This window comes from Scyliorhinus canicula, chromosome 17 (assembly GCF_902713615.1).
Source record: "Scyliorhinus canicula chromosome 17, sScyCan1.1, whole genome shotgun sequence".
In the NCBI taxonomy this organism is placed as follows: domain Eukaryota; kingdom Metazoa; phylum Chordata; class Chondrichthyes; order Carcharhiniformes; family Scyliorhinidae; genus Scyliorhinus; species Scyliorhinus canicula.
This window is the reverse complement of record NC_052162.1, coordinates 255,732-277,987: the sequence shown is the minus strand read 5'-3', so window position 1 is coordinate 277,987 and position 22,256 is coordinate 255,732. Positions and strand designations below refer to the sequence as shown.

General features: G+C 50.3%; 1 protein-coding gene across 4 annotated transcripts in view; it reads left to right on the top strand.

The window, feature by feature from the left end:
- Positions 1–3,158: 3,158 nt before the first annotated feature.
- Positions 3,159–22,256, top strand: part of phf6 (PHD finger protein 6) — a 93,795-nt gene continuing 74,697 nt past the window's right edge. The window contains exons 1-3 of one of the 4 annotated variants that reach the window (XM_038774339.1): positions 3,159–3,220; positions 10,957–11,116; positions 11,690–11,791. In XM_038774339.1, the coding sequence (XP_038630267.1) occupies positions 10,976–11,116; positions 11,690–11,791 (243 nt within the window). In that variant the 5' untranslated portion in view covers positions 3,159–3,220; positions 10,957–10,975. Of the gene's footprint in view, positions 3,221–10,401; positions 10,698–10,956; positions 11,117–11,689; positions 11,792–22,256 lie in introns of those variants that run through there. The other 3 variants (XM_038774340.1, XM_038774338.1, XM_038774341.1) reach the window with 3 other exon arrangements.

The following is a 22,256-nucleotide window of genomic DNA, read 5'->3' as shown; positions in this document are numbered from 1 at the left end:
AACTTAGAACTTAGATTAGCGGAATTAAGGGCAGCACGGTAGCATTGTGGATAGCACAATCGCTTCACAGCTCCAGTGTCCCAGGTTCGATTCCGGCTTGGGTCACTGTCTGTGCGGAGTCTGCACATCCTCCCCGTGTGTGCGTGGGTTTCCTCCAGGTGCTCCGGTTTCCTCCCACAGTCCAAAGATGTGCAGGTTAGGTGGATTGGCCATGATAAATTGCCCTTAGTGTTGGGTGGGGTTACTGGGTTAGGGGGATAGGTGGAGTTGTTGACCTTGGGTAGGGTGCTCTTTCCAAGAGCCGGTGCAGACTCGATGGGCTGAATGACCTCCTTCTGCACTGTAAATTCTATGAAAATATTCTATGATAGAAACTTGGTTGAAAGAGGGGCACGATTGGCAACTAAACTTTCCAGGATAGATAGAGGGGGGTGCAAAACCTCTCTCTTGGTTAAGGAGAATATCACAGCTGTGCTGAGGGAGGACACCTTGGAGGGTTCAGGCAGCGAGGCAATCTGGATAGAGCTCAGGAATAGGAAGGGTGCTGTCACAATGTTGGGGGTTTACTACAGACCTTCTAACAGCCAGTGGGAGACAGAGGAACAGATATGCAGACAGATCTTGGAAAGATGCAGAAACAATAGGGTTGTTGTGATGGGTGATTTTAACTTTCCCGATATTGACTGGGACACACTTACTGCTGGAGGCATGGATGGAGCAGAATTTGTACGGAGCATCCAGGAGGGTTTCTTGAAACAATATGTAAATAGCCCAACTTGGGAAGGGGCCATATTAGACCTGGTGCTGGGGAATGAGGATCAAAATTTCAGCAGGAGATCATTTCGGGAACAGTGATCATAATTCTCTAAGTTTTAAGCTGCTTGTGGAAAAGGACAAGAGTGGTACTTGGGTGAAGGTGTTAGACTGGAGGAAGGCTAATTACAACAGCATTCGGCAGGATCTGGAGAGTGTTGACGGGGCGAGGCTGTTTGAAGGAAAATCAACATCTGGCATGTGGCAGGCTTTCAAATGTCAGTTGATTAGAATTCATTGCGACAAGGTACAGAAGTCTGAAGACTCGCACATCCAGACATAGGAACAGCTTCTTCCCCACAGCTACCAGACTCCTCAATGACTCCCCCTCGGACTGATCTGTTCCCTGTAAAAACACTACTCACGACGCCCTATGCTGCTCTTGCTCATGTATTTGCTTTGTTTGGCCCCTTGCTCCGCACTGTAACCAATCACTGTTTTGTCGATGTACATTTGTCAATGTTCCCTGTTGATTAGTCTTGTGTCTACTATGTACGTACTGTGTACGTTCCCTTGGCCACAGAAAAATACTTTTCACTGTACTTCGGTACATGTGACAATAAATCAAATCAATCAATCAAGGACAAGCATGTACCTGTGAGGATGAAAGATAAGGGTGGCAAGTATAGGGAAACATGGATAATGAGGGCTATTATGATTCTTGTCAAAAAGGAAAAGGAAGTATTCGTAAGGTCTAAAAAGCTTAGGACAGATGAAGCCCTTGAAGAATATAAAGCAAGTAAGAAGGAACTTAAGGTAGGAGTTAGGAAGGCTAAAAGGAGTCATGAAATACCATTCACAAACAGGATTAAGAAAAATCCCATGGCGTTTTAAATATATGTAAAGAGCAAGAGGGTAGCCAGAGAAAGGGTTGGTCCATTCAAGGATATTGGAGGGAATCTATGTATGGAACCAGGGGAAATGGGAGAGATACTGAATGAATACTTTGCCTCAGTATTCACCAAAGGGAAGGACTTGTTGGATGAGAAATATAGGCTCGAGTGTGTAGATATTCTGAGTCATGTTGATAATAAAGAGGAGGTGTTGGGCATCTTAAAAAGCAGATAAATCCCCAGGACCTTAAATACAGAGGGAGGCAAGGGAGGAAATTGCTGGGGCCTTGACCGTTATCTTTGTATTGGCTACAGGTGAAATTCCAGAGGACTGGAGAGTAGCCAATGTTGTTCCATTGTTTAAGAAGGGCAGCAGGGATAATCCAGGAAATTATAGGCCGGGGAGCCTTACGTCAGTGATTGGGAAATTATTGCGAAAGATTCTTAGAGGTAGGATTTACTCACATTTGGAAACAAATGGACTTATTAGTGATGGACAGCATGGTTTTGTGAAGGGGAGGTCGTGCCTCACTAATTTGATCAAGTTTTTCAAGGAAGTGACAAAGATAATAGATGAGGGAAAGGCAGTAGATGTTGTCTACATGGACTTCAGTAAAGCCTTTGACAAGGTACCTCATGGTAGACTGGTACAAAAGGTGAAGTCACATGGGATCAGAGGAGAGCTGGCAAGTTGGATACAGAACTGGCTTGGGCACAGAAGACAGGATAGCAGTAGAAGGGTATTTTTCTGAATGGAAGGCTGTGACTAGCGGCGTTCCACAGGGATCAGTTTAAGGCCTTTGTTGTTTGTAGTGCATTTAAATGATTTGGAAGAAATTCTAGCTGGTCTGATTAGTAAGTTCACAGACGACACAAATTGGTGGAGTTGCGGATAGTGAAGAGGATTGTCAGAGGATACAGCAGGATATAAACTGGTTGGAGTCTTGGGTGGAGAGATGGAGTTTAATCTGGACAAGTGTGAGGTAATGCACTTTGGAAGATCCAACGCATGTAGGAATTGCACAGTAAATGACAGAACTCTTGCGAGTACATAAGAACTAGGAGCAGGAGTAGGACATCTGGCTCTTCGAGCCTGCTCCACCATTCAATGGTGGAGATCATGGCTGATCTTTTGTGGATTCAGCTCCACTTTCCTGCCTGAACACTATAACCCTTTATTCCTTTATTCTTCATAAAACTATCTATCTTAATCTTGAAAACATTTAATGAAGGAGCCTCAACTGCTTCACTGGGCAAGGAATTCCATAGATTCACAACCCTTTGGGTGAAGAAGTTCCTCCTAAGCTCAGTCCTGAATCTACTTCCCCTTATTTTGAGGCTATGCCCCCTAGTTCTGCTTTCACCCGCCAGTGGAAACAACCTGCCCGCATCTATCCTATCTATTCCTTTCTAATTTTATATGTTTCTGTAAGATTCCCATGCATCCTTCTAAATTCCAACGAGTACAGTCCCAGTCTACTCAACCTCTCCTCGAAATCCAACACCCTCAACTCTGGGATTAACCTAGTCGATCTCCTCTGCACACCCTCCAGCGCCAGTACATCCTTTATCAGGTAAGGAGACCAAATCTGAACACAATACTCCAGGTATGGCCTCACTAACACCTTCTACAGTTGCAGCATAACCTCCCTAGTCTTAAATTCCACCCCACTAGCAATGAAGGACAAAACTTCATTCGCTTCTTAATCACCTGTTGACAGGCAGAGAGATCTGGGCTTGCATGTCCACGGATCACTGAAAGTGGCAACGCATTTGGACAAGGTGGTCAAGAAGGCATACGGCAGGGGCAGCACGGTGGCACAGTGGTTAGCATTGCTGCCTCACGGCGCCGAGGTCCCAGGTTCGATCCCGGCTCTGGGTCACTGTCCGTGTGGAGTTTGCACATTCTCCCCATGTTTGCGTGGGTTTCGCCTCCACAACCCAACGATGTGCAGGGTAGGTGGATTGGCCACGCTAAATTACCCCTTAATTGGAAAAGATGAATTGGGTACTCTAAATTTATTTTAAAAGAGGCATACGGCATGCTGACCTTCATCGGTCGGGGCATTGAATATAAAAATTGGCAAGTCATGTTGCAGCTCTGCAGGACCTTAGTTAGGCCTCATTTGGAATATTGTGTACAGTTCTGGTCGCCACACTACCAGAAAGATGTGGATGCTCTGAAGAGGGTACAGAAGCGGTTTATGTTGCCCAGTATGGAGGGCATTAGCTATGAGGAGAGATTAGATAAACTCGGTCTGTTCACACTGGAGCGACGGAGGTTGAGAGGCGACCTGATAGAGGTCTACAAGATTATGAGTGGCATGGACAGAGTGGATAGTCAGATGCTCTTTCCCGGGGTAGGAGAGTCAGGTACTAGGGATCTAGTTATAAAGTGCGTGGGGAAAAGTTTAGAACAGATGTTTGAGGCAAGTTTTTTTACACAGAGGGTGGTAAATATATGGAACGTGCTGCCTGGGGAAGTGGTGGCAGCAGGTATGATAATGGCATGGGAGGCATGCTAGGACAGTGGTTAGCACTGTTGCTTCACAGCTCCAGTGTCGCAGGTTCGATTCCCGGCTGAGTCACTGCCTGTGCGAAGTCTGCGCGTTCTCCCTGTGTCTGCTTGGGTTTACTCCGGGTGCTCCGGTTTCCTCCCACAAGTCCCAAAAGACGTGCTGTTAGGTGAATTGGATATTCTGAATTCTCCCTCGGTGTACCCGAACAAAATGGACCCGGAATGTTCCCCACATCCCTGCCCATCCCCGATAACCTTTCACTGACGTGTAAATTAAGAATCAATCCACTCTGCCTTGTAAATACTCTGCTCCCAGAGTTCCAGAGGCTCAAGACCCTCTGAGAGGAAAGAATTCTCCTCATCTCTGTCTTCAATGAGTGACCTCTTATTTTTAAACAGTAACCCTAGTTCTAGATTCTTCCATAAATGGTAACATTCTCTCCACATCTATCCTGTCAGTACCCCTCAGAATGTTGAATACTTTGCCTCTTACTCTTTTTTTTTATTTTAAAAGGTTAGAGTATCCAATTCATTTTTTCTGATTAAAATGGGATGCTATGATGTGGAGATGCCGGTGTTGGACTGGGGTGAGCACAGTAAGAAGTCTTACAATACCAGATTAAAGTCCAACATGTTTGTTTTAAGCACTAGCTTTCGGAGCACTGCTCCTTCCTCAGGTGAATCATTCACCTGAGGAAGGAGCAGTGTTCCGAAAGCTAGTGTTTAACCTGGTGTTGTAAGACTTCTTACTATTCCTGGGATGAGTCGAGTAAAATTCTCCGATGTGCTAATGCAATTACATCTTTCCTTAAAGATGGAGGCCAATATTGACCACTATATTCCTGATGTCTCATCAATGTCCTCAACAGTTGAAGCATAAATTTCCTATTTTTGTAATCAATTCTCCGCATAATGAACACTGAACATTCTATTAAGTTTCCTAATTACTCGCTGTACCTGTATAGTCGCCTTTTGCAATTCATGCACTAGGACACCCAGATCCCTCTGCAGCTCTGAGCTGTGCAATCTGTCACCTTTTAGATCATTTAAAAAATTTATTCTTCCTGCCAAAATAGACAATTTCACATTTCATAGAATTTACAGTGCAGAAGGAGGCTATTCGGCCCATCAAGTCTGCACCAGCTCTTGCAAAGAGCACCCTACCCAAGCCCACACCTCCACCCTATCCCCATAACCCAGTAACCCCACCCAACACTAAGGGCAATTTTGGACACTAAGGGCAATTTAGTCAATCTGCCTAACCTGCACAGCTTTGGACTATGGGAGGAAACCGGAGCACCCGGAGGAAACCCACGCAGACACGGTGAGAACGTGCAGACTCCGCACAGACAGTGACCCAAGCCGGGAATCGAACCTGGGACCCTGGAGCTGTGAAGCAATTATGCTAACCACCATGCTACCCTGCTGCTCACATTATTCTCCATTTGCCAGATCTTTGTCCATTCAACCTCTCAATGTCCCTTTGTAACCTCCTTACGTCATCATCAATTTATTTTCAGACCTATCTTTGTCGTCCGCAAATTTAAGAACCGGACCTTCAGCCTCTTCATTCAACTCATTGACATAAATTGTATAAATTTGAGGCCCAAACACCGATCCCTGTGGGACACCACACGTCACCTCGCCACTGATCCCTGTGGGACACCACTCGTCACCTCGCCACTGATCCCTGTGGGACACCACTCGTCACCTCGCCACTGATCCCTGTGGGACACCACTCGTCACCACCTCGTTACTGATCCCTGTGGGACACCACTCGTCACCACCTCGTTACTGATCCCTGTGGGACACCACTCGTCACCTCCTCGTCACTTCCTCATCACTTCCTTATCACCGATCCCTGTGGGACACCACTCGTCACCTCCTCGTTACTGATCCCTGTGGGACACCACTCGTCACCTCCTCGTCACTGATCCCTGCGGGACACCACTCATCACCTCGTTACTGATCCCTGTGGGACACCACTCGTCACCTCCTCGTCACTGATCCCTGTGGGACACCACTCGTCACCTCCTCGTCACTGATCCCTGTGGGACACCACTCATCACCTCCTCGTTACTGATCCCTGTGGGACACCACTCATCACCTCCTCGTCACTGATCCCTGTGGGACACCACTCGTCACCTCCTCGTTACTGATCCCTGTGGGACACCACTCATCACCTCCTCGTTACTGATCCCTGTGGGACACCACTCGTCACCTCCTCGTTACTGATCCCTGTGGGACACCACTCGTCACCCTCCTCGTCACTGATCCCTGTGGGACACCACTCGTCACCTCCTCGCCACTGATCCCTGTGGGACACCACTCATCACCTCCTCGTTACTGATCCCTGTGGGACACCACTCATCACCTCCTCGTTACTGATCCCTGTGGGACACCACTCGTCACCTCCTCGTCACTGATCCCTGTGGGACACCACTCGTCACCTCCTCGTTACTGATCCCTGTGGGACACCACTCATCACCTCCTCGTTACTGATCCCTGTGGGACACCACTCGTCACCTCCTCATTACTGATCCCTGTGGGACACCACTCATCACCTCCTCGTTACTGATCCCTGTGGGACACCACTCATCACCTCCTCGTCACTGATCCCTGTGGGACACCACTCATCACCTCCTCATTACTGATCCCTGTGGGACACCACTCATCACCTCCTCATTACTGATCCCTGTGGGACACCACTCATCACCTCCTCGTCACTTCCTCATCACTTCCTTATCACCGATCCCTGTGTGACACCACTCGTCACCTCCTCGCCACTGATCCCTGTGGGACACCACTCGTCACCTCCTCGCCACTGATCCCTGTGGGACACCACTCGTCACCTCCTCGTCACTGATCCCTGTGGGACACCACTCGTCACCTCCTCGTCACTGATCCCTGTGGGACACCACTCGTCACCTCCTCGCCACTTCCTTGTCACTTCCTCATCACTTGCTTATCACCGATCCCTGTGGAACACCACTCGTCACGTCACTTGTCACTTCCTCATCACTACCTCGTCACTTAACAGAGAACAAAGAAAAGTACAGCACAGGAACAGGCCATTCGGTCCTCCAAGTCTGCGCCGACCATGCTGCTCGTCTAAAATCTTCTACACTTCCTAGGTCCGTATCCGTCTGTTCCCATCCTATTCATGTATTTGTCAAGATGCCCCTTAAATGTCACTATCGTCCCTGCTTCCACCACCTCCTCCAGCAGCGAGTTCCAGGCACCCACTACCCTCTGTGTAAAAAAAACTTGCCTCGTACATCTCCTCTAAACCTTGCCCCTCGCACCTTAAACCTATGCCCCCTAGTAATTGACCCCTGAACCTGGGGAAAAGCCTCTGACTATCCACTCTGTCTATGCCCCTCATAATTTTGTAGACCTCTATGAGGTCGGCCCTCAACCTCCGTCGTTCCAGTGAGAACAAACCGAGTTTATTCAACCGCTCCTCATAGCTAATGCCCTCCATACCTTGCAACATCCTGGTAAATCTCTTCTGCACCCTCTCTAAAGCCTCCACATCCTTCTGGTAGTGTGGCGACCAGAATCGAACGCTATACTCCAAGTGTGGCCTAACTAAGGTTCTACACAGCTGCAACATGACTTGCCAATTCTTATACTCAATACCCCGGCCAATGAAGGCAAGCATGCCGTATGCCTTCTTGACTACCTTCTCCACCTGTGTTGCCCCTTTCAGTGACCTGTGGACCTGTACACCTAGATCTCTCTGACTGTCAATAATCTTGAGGATTCTACCATTCACTGTTTATTCCCTACCTGCATTAGACCTTCCAAAATGCATTACCTCACATTTGTCCGGATTAAACTCCATCTGCCATCTCTCTGCCCAAGTCTCCAAATGATCTAAATCCTGCTGTATCCTCTGACAGTCCTCATCACTATCCGCAATTCTACCTATCTTTGTGTCATCTGCAAACTTACTAATCAGACCAGTTACATTTTCCTTCAAATCATTTATATATACTACGAACAGCAAAGGTCCCAGCACTGATCCCTGCGGAACACCACTAGTCACAGCCCTCCAATCAGAAAAGCACTCTTCCATTGCTACTCTCTGCCTTCTATGACCTAGCCAGTACTGTATCCATCTTGCCAGCTCACCCCTGATCCCGTGTGACTTCACCTTTTGCACCAGTCGACCATGAGGGACCTTTTCAAAGGCCTTACTGAAGTCCATATAGACAACATCCACTGCCCTGCCTGCATCAATCAACTTTGTGACCTCTTTGGAAAAACTCAATCAAGTTAGTGAGTCACAACCTCCACTTCACAAAACCGTGCTGCCTCTCACTAATACGTATGTTTGCTTCGAAATAGAAGTAGACCCTGTGTCGAAGAATTCTCTCCAGTAATTTCCCTACCACTGACATGAGGCTCACCGGCCTGTAGTTCCCTGGATTATCCTTGCTACCCTTCTTAAACAAGTCACTTCCTCGCCGCTGATCCCTATGGCACACCACTTGTCTCTTCCTCGTCTCTTCCTCGTCTCTTCCTCGTCTCTTCCTCGTCTCTTCCTCGTCTCTTCCTCGTCTCTTCCTCGTCTCGTCCTCGTCTCGTCCTCGTCTCGTCCTCGTCTCGTCCTCGTCTCGTCCTCGTCTCGTCCTCGTCTCGTCCTCGTCTCGTCCTCGTCTCGTCCTCGTCTCGTCCTCGTCTCGTCCTCGTCTCGTCCTCGTCTCGTCCTCGTCTCGTCCTCGTCACTTTTCCCTATGGCACACCACTTGTCACTTCCTCGTCACTTCCTCGTCTCCTCCTCGTCTCCTCCTCGTCACCTCCTCGTCACCTCCTCGTCACCTCCTCGTCACCTCCTCGTCACCTCCTCGTCACCTCCTCGTCTCTTCCTCGTCTCTTCCTCGTCTCTTCCTCGTCTCTTCCTCGTCTCTTCCTCGTCTCGTCCTCGTCTCGTCCTCGTCTCGTCCTCGTCTCGTCCTCGTCACTTTTCCCTATGGCACACCACTCATCATTTCCTCGTCCCCTCCCCGTCCTCCCCGTCCCCCGTCCCCCGTCCCCTCCCCGTCCCCCGTCCCCTCCCCCGGCCCCTCCCCCGGCCCCTCCCCCGGCCCCTCCCCCGGCCCCTCCCTCCCCCGGCCCCTCCCCCGGCCCCTCCCCCCCGGCCCCTCCCCCCCGGCCCCTCCCCCCCGGCCCCTCCCCCCGGCCCCCCCCCCCGGCCCCTCCCCCCGGCCCCTCCCCCCGGCCCCTCCCCCCGGCCCCTCCCCCCGGCCCCTCCCCCCGGCCCCTCCCCCGGCCCCTCCGCCCGGCCCCTCCCCCCGGCCCCTCCCCCCGGCCCCTCCCCCCGGCCCCTCCCCCCGGCCCCTCCCCCCGGCCCTCCCCCGGCCCCTCCCCCCGGCCCCTCCCCCGTCCCCTCCCCCCGTCCCCTCCCCCCGTCCCCCTCCCCCCGTCCCCATCCCCCCGTCCCCTCCCCCCGTCCCCTCCCCCCGTCTCTGATTCCTGTGGCACACCACTCATCACTTCCTCGCCACTGCCTCGATATTTCCTACCAACCCAACAATTACGATTTCATAGAATCATTACCATGCAGAAGGAGGCTATTCAGCCCATCGCATCTGTAACCAATTGAAAGAAAATCATATCTAGTCCCACGCCCCCGGTGGAAACCCATGCAGACACGGGGAGAAAGTGCAAACTCCACAGACAGTCACCCGAGGCCGGAATTGAACCCGGGACCGTGGAGCTGTGAGGCAGCAGTGCTAACCACTGTGCCACTGTGAGTTGAGGTCACAGTCAGGTCAGCCATGATTGAATGGCGGAGCAGGTATGAGGAGCCAAATGGCCGACTTGGCATGCAGCACTGAAAAAGCATGATTTAAAAGTATCGTGCATTCCAGCAGACTTATTTGGAGTCCGAACCTCTTAAGGTCAAATGGGCCTCTGGGCTGATCTGTCACTGAGGCTAAGTTCCACATTTCCTGGCTTTTTCACATGTGGCTCATGTCTCACTGTTAAACAGATATGAGACAGGCTCAGCTTGTATCCACTAGAGTTAGAAGAGTAAGAGGCAACTTGATTGAAACATAGAAGATCCTGAGGAGACTTGACAGGGTGGATGTGATGAGAACATTTCCTCTTGTCGGCGAATCTAGAACTAAATAAGTAAGACAGATGGGAATTCTTTTCTGAGGGCTGCGACTTTGGAATTCTCTTCCTGAAAGGGTGGTTGAGGCTTTGAATATCTTTAAGGCAGAAGTAGATAGATTGTAGCTAAGCAAGGGGATGAAAGTGATCAGGTCTAGGCAGTAATGTGAAGTTCAGGTGAAAATGAGGTCAGCTGTGATCTTATTGAATGGAGGAGTAAGCTGGAATTCCCAGTGGCTATTCTCAAATTATTATTGAATGGAGGAGTAAGCTGGAATTCCGAGTGGCTACCCCCGAATTTCACTGTGTGTAGAAAGGTAGAGTCACGGAAAAAGAACATGTTTTGCAGTGACACCAACATCCGAGAACGCTGATGAAATGATCTGATTGAGTCAACCCAACTTCAGGTGATTTAACTTGAATGTGAAGCTATGATATGGAAGAAAATCAATCTCTAAACATTAATTTGTGAAGGATCCACTCTTACAAAAATGCAGGAAAATTAACCTTTTAAGCCTTGTTTGAAAACTTGAGTTTGTCTCTATATTAGTGGGGTGGACAGAAGTCCTCTGTCACATTACCAATCTTTATATCCTGTTGGGGAATTGCCTATCCATTTGAATAATTCACTGTACATCTTTCTTTATACCTTTTTGAAAATTTCAGTTTGAGGCCACATTGAAGGATGGCGGCTGCTGATTCCAAGGCCAAGAAGAGGGGTTCAAGACAACCAAAATGTGCTTTCTGTAAAGTGAATAAAGAAGAGCATTGTGGCCAGTTGTTAATAGCCCAAAGCCAGAAGATGGCAGCACATCACAAGTGTCTGGTAAGTGAAGAGAAGCGGCAGTTGCTTGGAGCACGGAGTTAGATAGGAAGTGATGCATTCCCCTCCCCCCCCCCCCCCCCCCCCCCAAAGATTCCTCTGATTTCCTTACCTGAAACTTAGGATATGCTAAAATGATTTGTTTATGTTGGCCTTTTCAGTGACCAGCAGTGAATGACCCTGGACATGCAGATGCTGACTAAATTTTTGTTTTATTCTTATTAAATCCAGATAGTCTTGTGTGTAGGAATTGGTTGCAGAAACACTGATGTGTACGATGATATCGCACTGTGCTGGGGAAACAGCAGAGATGTGTGGTCATCTACATGGACTAATCATTAGCTATCCATTTGGCATGAGTGACTTTCAGCTGGTCTAATTTCCCTCCGTTACTTTGGTTGGCAAATTCTTTTTTTCCACTCACCAGGACTTCTGTGTTGTGCGACAAATACTACATAAATCCATCATCCCCCGGTTAGATTTGGCGATTTTGTGGTGTGTAGTCAGACAAATTCTCTGGAGGTTGCAAATGTGAAGGTTGTTAAACTTATGGCACTTTTTCTTCCTATTTTCTAGTTATTTTCATCTGCTCTGGTGACCTCACACTCTGAGAATGAGACTCTTTGCGGCTTCTTGCTTGAAGATATCAAGAAGGAAATAAAAAGAGGAAGTAAACTGGTATGTGGCTTTACTAATTACTCACATTCTGCCCTAAATTTTGAGATGTGTGCAAAGCATGCACAAAAGTAGCAAATTTATTTGGAGGAAGAACCACTACATTTTTCCTTTTGTGCATGTCTGTTATTTCAGTTTTGAGCGATGCACCAGTGCCATGTACCTCTGACTATCTCAATTTTCTATCTGCTGTCTGTCCTTGCATGAAGTTACCTCATGTTGTAGTACTAGGGTATATCAATATGGAGGACTGAGGTTTTATTCCCAGTCTCTGCTGATTTACCCAGTGGTACGAGCGTGCTGAGATAAGCCACAGCAATACTCGGTAGTGAGGGTGGGTGCAAAATAACCTCTGTTACCATCAGATTTACTCAATGACTCCTCCATAGAATCATATAAATTTCCCATGCAAGATAATTATTTGAGTCCATTGTGTCTGTGCCAGCTTGAAAGAGCATTATCCAGTTTCATCCACTTGCCTTGGTCTGTGTAGCACGGAAGCACAGTGGTTAGCACTGTTGCTTCACAGTTCCAGGGTCCCAGGTTCGATTCCCTGCTGGGTCACTCTGTGCAGAGTCTGCACATTCTCCTGTGCCTGCGTGGGTTTCCTCCGGGTGCTCCGGTTTCCTCTCTCAGCCCAAAGATGTGCAGGTTAGGTGGATTGGCCATGATAAATTGCCCTTAGTGTCCAAAAAGGTTGGGTGGGGGTTGCTGTGTTACGAGGATAGGGTAGAGACATGGGCTTGAGTAGGATGCTCTTTGTAAGGGCTGATGCAGACTCGATGGGCCGAATGGCCTCTTTCTGCACTGTAAATTCTATGATCCTAAGTGCTATGCAAATGCAATGGGGTTTCTGCCTTCCTTCAAAGCAGTGAGTTCCAGACTGCCCGCGATGCTCTTGGTGAGAATATTTCTCTTCAACTACCCTCTAATCCTTCTATCGTTACTTTAATCTGTGCCACTGGCAATCAAACTCTCTGTAAATGGAAGTAGGTCATTCCTATTGAATCTTTCTAGGCCACATTTTTCATGCCCCAGCAATTTATTTTGATCATCGGCAAAGTCATGGAAAGTGTCGGTGACAGTGCTGTCAAGTGATGCTGACCTAGCAACAACCTGCTCACTGACACAGCAACAACCTGCTCGCTGACACAGCAATAACCTGCTCGCTGACACAGCAATAACCTGCTCGCTGACACAGCACTAACCTGCTCGCTGACACAGCAATAACCTGCTCGCTGACACAGCAATAACCTGCTCGCTGACGCAGCACTAACCTGCTCGCTGACACAGCAATAACCTGCTCGCTGACACAGCAATACCCTGCTCACTGACACAGCAATACCCTGCTCACTGACACAGCAATACCCTGCTCACTGACACAGCAATACCCTGCTCTCTGACACAGCAATACCCTGCTCGCTGACACAGCACTAACCTGCTCGCTGACACAGCAATACCCTGCTCGCTGACACAGCACTAACCTGCTCGCTGACACAGCACTAACCTGCTCTCTGACACAGCACTAATCTGCTCACTGACACAGCACTAACCTGCTCACTGACACAGCAATACCCTGCTCGCTGACACAGCAATACCCTGCTCGCTGACACAGCAATACCCTGCTCACTGACACAGCAATACCCTGCTCGCTGACACAGCACTAACCTGCTCGCTGACACAGCACTAACCTGCTCGCTGACACAGCACTAACCTGCTCTCTGACACAGCAATACCCTGCTCGCTGACACAGCACTAACCTGCTCGCTGACACAGCAATACCCTGCTCGCTGACACAGCACTAACCTGCTCTCTGACACAGCACTAACCTGCTCGCTGACACAGCACTAACCTGCTCGCTGACACAGCACTAACCTGCTCTCTGACACAGCAACAACCTGCTCACTGACACAGCAACAACCTGCTCGCTGACACAGCACTAACCTGCTCACTGACACAGCAATACCCTGCTCACTGACACAGCACTAACCTGCTCACTGACACAGCAATACCCTGCTCACTGACACAGCAATACCCTGCTCGCTGACACAGCACTAACCTGCTCACTGACACAGCACTAACCTGCTCGCTGACACAGCACTAACCTGCTCGCTGACACAGCACTAACCTGCTCGCTGACACAGCAATACCCTGCTCACTGACACAGCAATACCCTGCTCGCTGACACAGCACTAACCTGCTCTCTGACACAGCACTAACCTGCTCACTGACACAGCACTAACCTGCTCACTGACACAGCAATACCCTGCTCGCTGACACAGCAACAACCTGCTCACTGACACAGCAATACCCTGCTCGCTGACACAGCAATACCCTGCTCACTGACACAGCAATACCCTGCTCGCTGACACAGCAATACCCTGCTCGCTGACACAGCAATAACCTGCTCGCTGACACAGCAATACCCTGCTCGCTGACACAGCAATACCCTGCTCGCTGACACAGCACTAACCTGCTCGCTGACACAGCAATACCCTGCTCGCTGACACAGCACTAACCTGCTCGCTGACACAGCACTAACCTGCTCGCTGACACAGCAATACCCTGCTCGCTGACACAGCAATAACCTGCTCACTGACACAGCAATACCCTGCTCGCTGACACAGCACTAACCTGCTCGCTGACACAGCAATACCCTGCTCGCTGACACAGCAATAACCTGCTCACTGACACAGCAATACCCTGCTCGCTGACACAGCAATACCCTGCTCGCTGACACAGCAATACCCTGCTCGCTGACACAGCAATACCCTGCTCGCTGACACAGCACTAACCTGCTCGCTGACACAGCACTAACCTGCTCGCTGACACAGCAATACCCTGCTCACTGACACAGCAATACCCTGCTCGCTGACACAGCACTAACCTGCTCGCTGACACAGCAATAACCTGCTCACTGACACAGCAATACCCTGCTCGCTGACACAGCAATACCCTGCTCGCTGACACAGCAATACCCTGCTCGCTGACACAGCACTAACCTGCTCGCTGACACAGCAATAACCTGCTCACTGACACAGCACTAACCTGCTCGCTGACACAGCAATAACCTGCTCACTGACACAGCAATACCCTGCTCGCTGACACAGCACTAACCTGCTCTCTGACACAGCAATACCCTGCTCACTGACACAGCACTAACCTGCTCGCTGACACAGCAATAACCTGCTCACTGACACAGCAATACCCTGCTCGCTGACACAGCAATACCCTGCTCACTGACACAGCAATACCCTGCTCGCTGACACAGCAATACCCTGCTCGCTGACACAGCACTAACCTGCTCTCTGACACAGCAATACCCTGCTCGCTGACACAGCACTAACCTGCTCACTGACACAGCACTAACCTGCTCGCTGACACAGCAATACCCTGCTCTCTGACACAGCAATACCCTGCTCGCTGACACAGCAATACCCTGCTCGCTGACACAGCACTAACCTGCTCGCTGACACAGCACTAACCTGCTCGCTGACACAGCAATACCCTGCTCTCTGACACAGCAATACCCTGCTCGCTGACACAGCAATACCCTGCTCGCTGACACAGCACTAACCTGCTCGCTGACACAGCACTAACCTGCTCGCTGACACAGCACTAACCTGCTCGCTGACACAGCAATACCCTGCTCACTGACACAGCAATACCCTGCTCGCTGACACAGCACTAACCTGCTCACTGACACAGCAATACCCTGCTCGCTGACACAGCAATACCCTGCTCACTGACACAGCAATACCCTGCTCGCTGACACAGCAATACCCTGCTCGCTGACACAGCACTAACCTGCTCGCTGACACAGCAATACCCTGCTCGCTGACACAGCACTAACCTGCTCGCTGACACAGCACTAACCTGCTCGCTGACACAGCAATACCCTGCTCGCTGACACAGCAATAACCTGCTCACTGACACAGCAATACCCTGCTCGCTGACACAGCACTAACCTGCTCGCTGACACAGCAATACCCTGCTCGCTGACACAGCAATAACCTGCTCACTGACACAGCAATACCCTGCTCGCTGACACAGCAATACCCTGCTCGCTGACACAGCACTAACCTGCTCGCTGACACAGCAATACCCTGCTCGCTGACACAGCAATACCCTGCTCGCTGACACAGCACTAACCTGCTCGCTGACACAGCACTAACCTGCTCGCTGACACAGCAATACCCTGCTCACTGACACAGCAATACCCTGCTCACTGACACAGCACTAACCTGCTCGCTGACACAGCAATAACCTGCTCACTGACACAGCAATACCCTGCTCGCTGACACAGCACTAACCTGCTCTCTGACACAGCAATACCCTGCTCACTGACACAGCACTAACCTGCTCGCTGACACAGCAATAACCTGCTCACTGACACAGCAATACCCTGCTCGCTGACACAGCAATACCCTGCTCACTGACACAGCAATACCCTGCTCGCTGACACAGCAATACCCTGCTCGCTGACACAGCACTAACCTGCTCTCTGACACAGCAATACCCTGCTCGCTGACACAGCACTAACCTGCTCACTGACACAGCACTAACCTGCTCGCTGACACAGCAATACCCTGCTCTCTGACACAGCAATACCCTGCTCGCTGACACAGCAATACCCTGCTCGCTGACACAGCACTAACCTGCTCGCTGACACAGCACTAACCTGCTCGCTGACACAGCAATACCCTGCTCTCTGACACAGCAATACCCTGCTCGCTGACACAGCAATACCCTGCTCGCTGACACAGCACTAACCTGCTCGCTGACACAGCACTAACCTGCTCGCTGACACAGCACTAACCTGCTCGCTGACACAGCAATACCCTGCTCACTGACACAGCAATACCCTGCTCGCTGACACAGCACTAACCTGCTCACTGACACAGCACTAACCTGCTCGCTGACACAGCAATAACCTGCTCACTGACACAGCAATACCCTGCTCACTGACACAGCAATACCCTGCTCACTGACACAGCAATACCCTGCTCGCTGACACAGCAATACCCTGCTCGCTGACACAGCACTAACCTGCTCGCTGACACAGCACTAACCTGCTCGCTGACACAGCACTAACCTGCTCACTGACACAGCAATACCCTGCTCGCTGACACAGCAATACCCTGCTCGCTGACACAGCAATACCCTGCTCGCTGACACAGCAATACCCTGCTCGCGGACACAGCACTAACCTGCTCGCTGACACAGCAATACCCTGCTCGCTGACACAGCACTAACCTGCTCGCTGACACAGCACTAACCTGCTCGCTGACACAGCAATACCCTGCTCGCTGACACAGCACTAACCTGCTCGCTGACACAGCAATACCCTGCTCGCTGACACAGCAATACCCTGCTCGCTGACACAGCAATAACCTGCTCGCTGACACAGCAATACCCTGCTCGCTGACACAGCACTAACCTGCTCGCTGACACAGCACTAACCTGCTCACTGACACAGCAATACCCTGCTCGCTGACACAGCAATACCCTGCTCGCTGACACAGCAATACCCTGCTCGCTGACACAGCAATACCCTGCTCGCTGACACAGCAATACCCTGCTCGCTGACACAGCACTAACCTGCTCGCTGACACAGCAATAACCTGCTCGCTGACACAGCACTAACCTGCTCTCTGACACAGCACTAACCTGCTCGCTGACACAGCAATAACCTGCTCGCTGACACAGCAATAACCTGCTCGCTGACACAGCAATACCCTGCTCGCTGACACAGCAATACCCTGCTCGCTGACACAGCAATACCCTGCTCGCTGACACAGCAATACCCTGCTCGCTGACACAGCAATAACTTGCTCGCTGACACAGCACTAACCTGCTCGCTGACACAGCACTAACCTGCTCGCTGACACAGCAATAACCTGCTCTCTGACACAGCACTAACCTCCTCGCTGACACAGCACTAACCTGCTCGCTGACACAGCAATACCCTGCTCGCTGACACAGCAATACCCTGCTCTCTGACACAGCACTAACCTGCTCGCTGACACAGCACTAACCTGCTCGCTGACACAGCAATACCCTGCTCGCTGACACAGCAATAACCTGCTCACTGACACAGCAATACCCTGCTCGCTGACACAGCAATACCCTGCTCGCTGACACAGCACTAACCTGCTCGCTGACACAGCAATACCCTGCTCGCTGACACAGCAATACCCTGCTCACTGACACAGCAATACCCTGCTCGCTGACACAGCACTAACCTGCTCGCTGACACAGCACTAACCTGCTCACTGACACAGCACTAACCTGCTCGCTGACACAGCAATAACCTGCTCACTGACACAGCAATAACTTGCTCTCTGACACAGCACTAACCTGCTCGCTGACACAGCACTAACCTGCTCGCTGACACAGCACTAACCTGCTCGCTGACACAGCAATAACCTGCTCACTGACACAGCAATACCCTGCTCGCTGACACAGCAATAACTTGCTCTCTGACACAGCACTAACCTGCTCGCTGACACAGCACTAACCTGCTCGCTGACACAGCAATACCCTGCTCACTGACACAGCACTAACCTGCTCACTGACACAGCACTAACCTGCTCGCTGACACAGCACTAACCTGCTCGCTGACACAGCAATAACCTGCTCACTGACACAGCAATACCCTGCTCGCTGACACAGCAATAACTTGCTCTCTGACACAGCACTAACCTGCTTTCTGACACAGCACTAACCTGCTCGCTGACACAGCAATACCCTGCTCGCTGCCCGTTGAGCCTTGGACAGGCTCCGGACATGTGGAGGTGATTGACAGGCCCCGCCGCGCACCGCCCACACCTCTCCTCGACCCCCGTAAAGTACGTACTCCTCATCGCCACCGTCATATGCGCCCTATGTATCACTTCAAACTGGATGAGACTTAGCCTCGCACATGAAGAGGATGCATTCACCCTTCACAAGGCCCCTGCCCATGTCTCGGCCCCCACCTCCCCTCCCAGCTCCTCCTCCCATTTTCACTTTAGGGCTCCCTCCCAAACCATCAATCCTTACAGACGTTGGACACCTTCCCCTCCCCATCTCGGCCCCAGGGACGGCAACTCCGGGAAGAATGGTACCTCTCTCCTCACCAAGTCCCAGACCTGCAGATACCTAAAACTGCTCCCCTTGCAACTCATACTCTTCCTCCAGCCCCTCCAACCTCATAAATTTGCCCCCTATGGACAGATTGTCAAATCACTCAATCCCTGCCTGCCTTCACCCCCCGAAACCTCACATCCAATCCCCCTGGCACAAACCTATGGTTATTGCAGATCGGCACCCACACCTCCAATCCTAAATGCTGCCTCACTGCCCCCTCACCCTTGGGACTGCCGATACCACCATTGGGCTCAAGGAGTATCATGCTGACAAGAAAGGTCGAGGTTCCAACAACAAAGCCCTCAAACATTTTCCCCGACACGATGCCGCCTCCATCAGACCCCACGCTGACCCCTCCCAATGACCCATTTCCTAACCGTCGTGAAATTCACTGGCGAGTAATTATTCATCATGTTCAGCAACCCCCCCCCCCCCCGGCTCCAGGAATGCCCTCCTAATTTAAGTGGTCTTCCCCACCCACAGAAAGCCAGAGATCAACACATTGACCTTCTTAAAAATAAACCTGGGGCCGAAGATTGGAAGGTTCTGGAACACAAACTGAAACTTTGTCAGCACCGTCATTTTCACTGTCTGCACCCACCCCACCCAGCGGCAACACATCCCACCTCTTGAAATCCACTTTACTCCGCCAGCCGAACCAGGTTCAACTTGTGCAGCTGCGCCCAGCCCCGTGACACCTGGATACCCAAATATCTAAAGCTCGCACCTGAAACCGCAACTCCCCTAACCTCATCTCCTACAGTCTCAATTGGGAACACCTTGCTCTTCCCCATGTTCAGCCAATTCACTCTAAAATCCCAATGATGCCTCCGATACTGTTCAACGGGCCTGAAATATACAGCAACGGGTCATCCACATCCGCATACAATGAGACCCTGTGCTGGACCCCCCCCCCCCCCCCCCCCCCCCCCCCCCGATGCCCTTCAATTCCTCTCCGATGCCCCCCCCGTGCCCTTCAATCCTTCGACGCTCTAAGCGCTATTGCCAGCGTCCCTTATCGCCATGGCAAAGAGCAATGGAGAGAGCGGGTACCCCTGCTTCATCCCCCGATGCAGCCCGAAATTCACCAAACTCGTTTTGGTTCGTCTGCACGCTCGCAACCGGCGCCCAGTCTACAAACCCCTGCCCGGATCACTTCAAAATGTGCAGCACATACTCATTCCACCTGATCAAATGCCTTTTCCGAGTCCATCCCCACCACTACCTCCGTCTCCTGCCCCTTTGAAGCCATCATGATTACATTAAGCAGCCTCCTCACGTTTACCGTCAACTGACACCACTTCACAAAACCAGTTTGATCTTCGTTTATCATCCCCGGGACGCAGTCCTCGATTCGCGATGTCAGCACCGCGCCAACAGCTTGACGTCTACATTCAGTAATGATATCGGGCAGTATGATCCACACTGCTCCGGATTCTTATCCTTCTGTAATATCAGGGACATGGACGTCTGAGACAATGCTTCATAGGAACATAAGAACTAGGAGCAGGAGTCGGCCATCTGGCCCCTCGAGCCTGCTCCGCCATTCAATTAGATCATGGCTGATCTTTTGTGGACTCAGCTCCACTTTCCGGCCCGAACACCATAACCCTTAATCCCTTTATTCTTCAAAAAACTATCTATCTTTACCTTAAAAACATGTAATGAAGGAGCCTCAACTGCTTCACTGGGCAAGGAATTCCATAGATTCACAACCCTTTGGGTGAAGAAGTTCCTCCTAAACTCAGTCCTAAATCTACTTCCCCTTATTTTGAGGCTATGTACCCTAGTTCTGCTGTCACCCGCCAGTGGAAACAACCTGCCCGCATCTATCCTATCTATTCCCTTCATAATTTTAAATGTTTCTATAAGATCCCCCCTCATCCTTCTAAATTCCAACGAGTACAGTCCCAGTCTACTCAACCTCTCATAATCCAACCCCTTCAGCTCTGGGATTAACCTAGTGAATCTCCTCTGCACACCCTCCAGCGCCAGTACGTCCTTTCTCAAGTAAGGAGACCAAAACTGAACACAATACTCCAGGTGTGGCCGCAGTAACACCTTATACAATTGCAGCATAACCTCCCTAGTCTTAAACTCCATCCCTCTAGCAATGAAGGACAAAATTCCATTTGCCTTCTTAATCACCTGTTGCACTTGTAAACCAACCTTCTGTGACTCATGCACTAGCACACCCAAGTCTCTCTGAACAGCGGCATGCTTTAATATTTTATCGTTTAAATAATAATCCCGTTTGCTGTTATTCCTACCAAAATGGATAACCTCACATTTGTCAACATTGTATTCCATCTGCCAGACCCTAGCCCATTCACTTAACCTATCCAAATCCCTCTGCAGACTTCCAGTATCCTCTGCACTTTTCGCTTTACCACTCATCTTAGTGTCATCTGCAAACTTGGACAAATTGCCCTTGGTCCCCAACTCCAAATCATCTATGTAAATTGTGAACAATTGTGGGCCCAACACGGATCCCTGAGGGACACCACTAGCTACTGATTGCCAACCAGAGAAACACCCATTAATCCCAACTCTTTGCTTTCTATTAATTAACCAATCCTCTATCCATGCTACTACTTTACCCTTAATGCCATGCATCTTTATCTTATGCAGCAACCTTTTGTGTGGCACCTTGTCAAAGGCTTTCTGGAAATCCAGATATACCACATCCATCGGCTCCCCGTTATCTACTGCACTGGTAATGTCCTCAAAAAATTCCACTAAATTAGTTAGGCATGACCTGCCCTTTACGAACCCATGCTGCGTCTGCCCAATGGGACACTTTCTATCCAGATGCCTCGCAATTTCTTCCTTGATGATAGATTCCAGCATCTTCCCTACTACTGAAGTTAAGCTCACTGTCCTATAATTTCCTGCTTTCTGCCTACCTCCTTTTTTAAACAGTGGCGTCACGTTTGCTAATTTCCAATCCACCGGGACCACCCCAGAGTCTAGTGAATTTCGGTAAATTATCACTAGTGCATCTGCAATTTCCCTAGCCATCTCTTTTAGCACTCTGGGATGCATTCCATCAGGGCCAGGAGACTTGTCTACCTTTAGCCCCATTAGCTTGCCCATCACTCCCTCCTTAGTGATAACAATCCTCTCAAGGTCCTCACCTGTCATAGCCTCATTTCTATCAGTCGCTGGCATGTTATTTGTGTCTTCCACTGTGAAGACCGACCCAAAAAACCTGTTCAGTTCCTCAGCCATTTCCTCATTTCCCATTATTAAAACTCCCTTCTCATCCTCTAAAGGACCAATATTTACCTTAGCCACTCTTTTTTGTCTTATATATTTGTAAAAACTTTTACTGTCT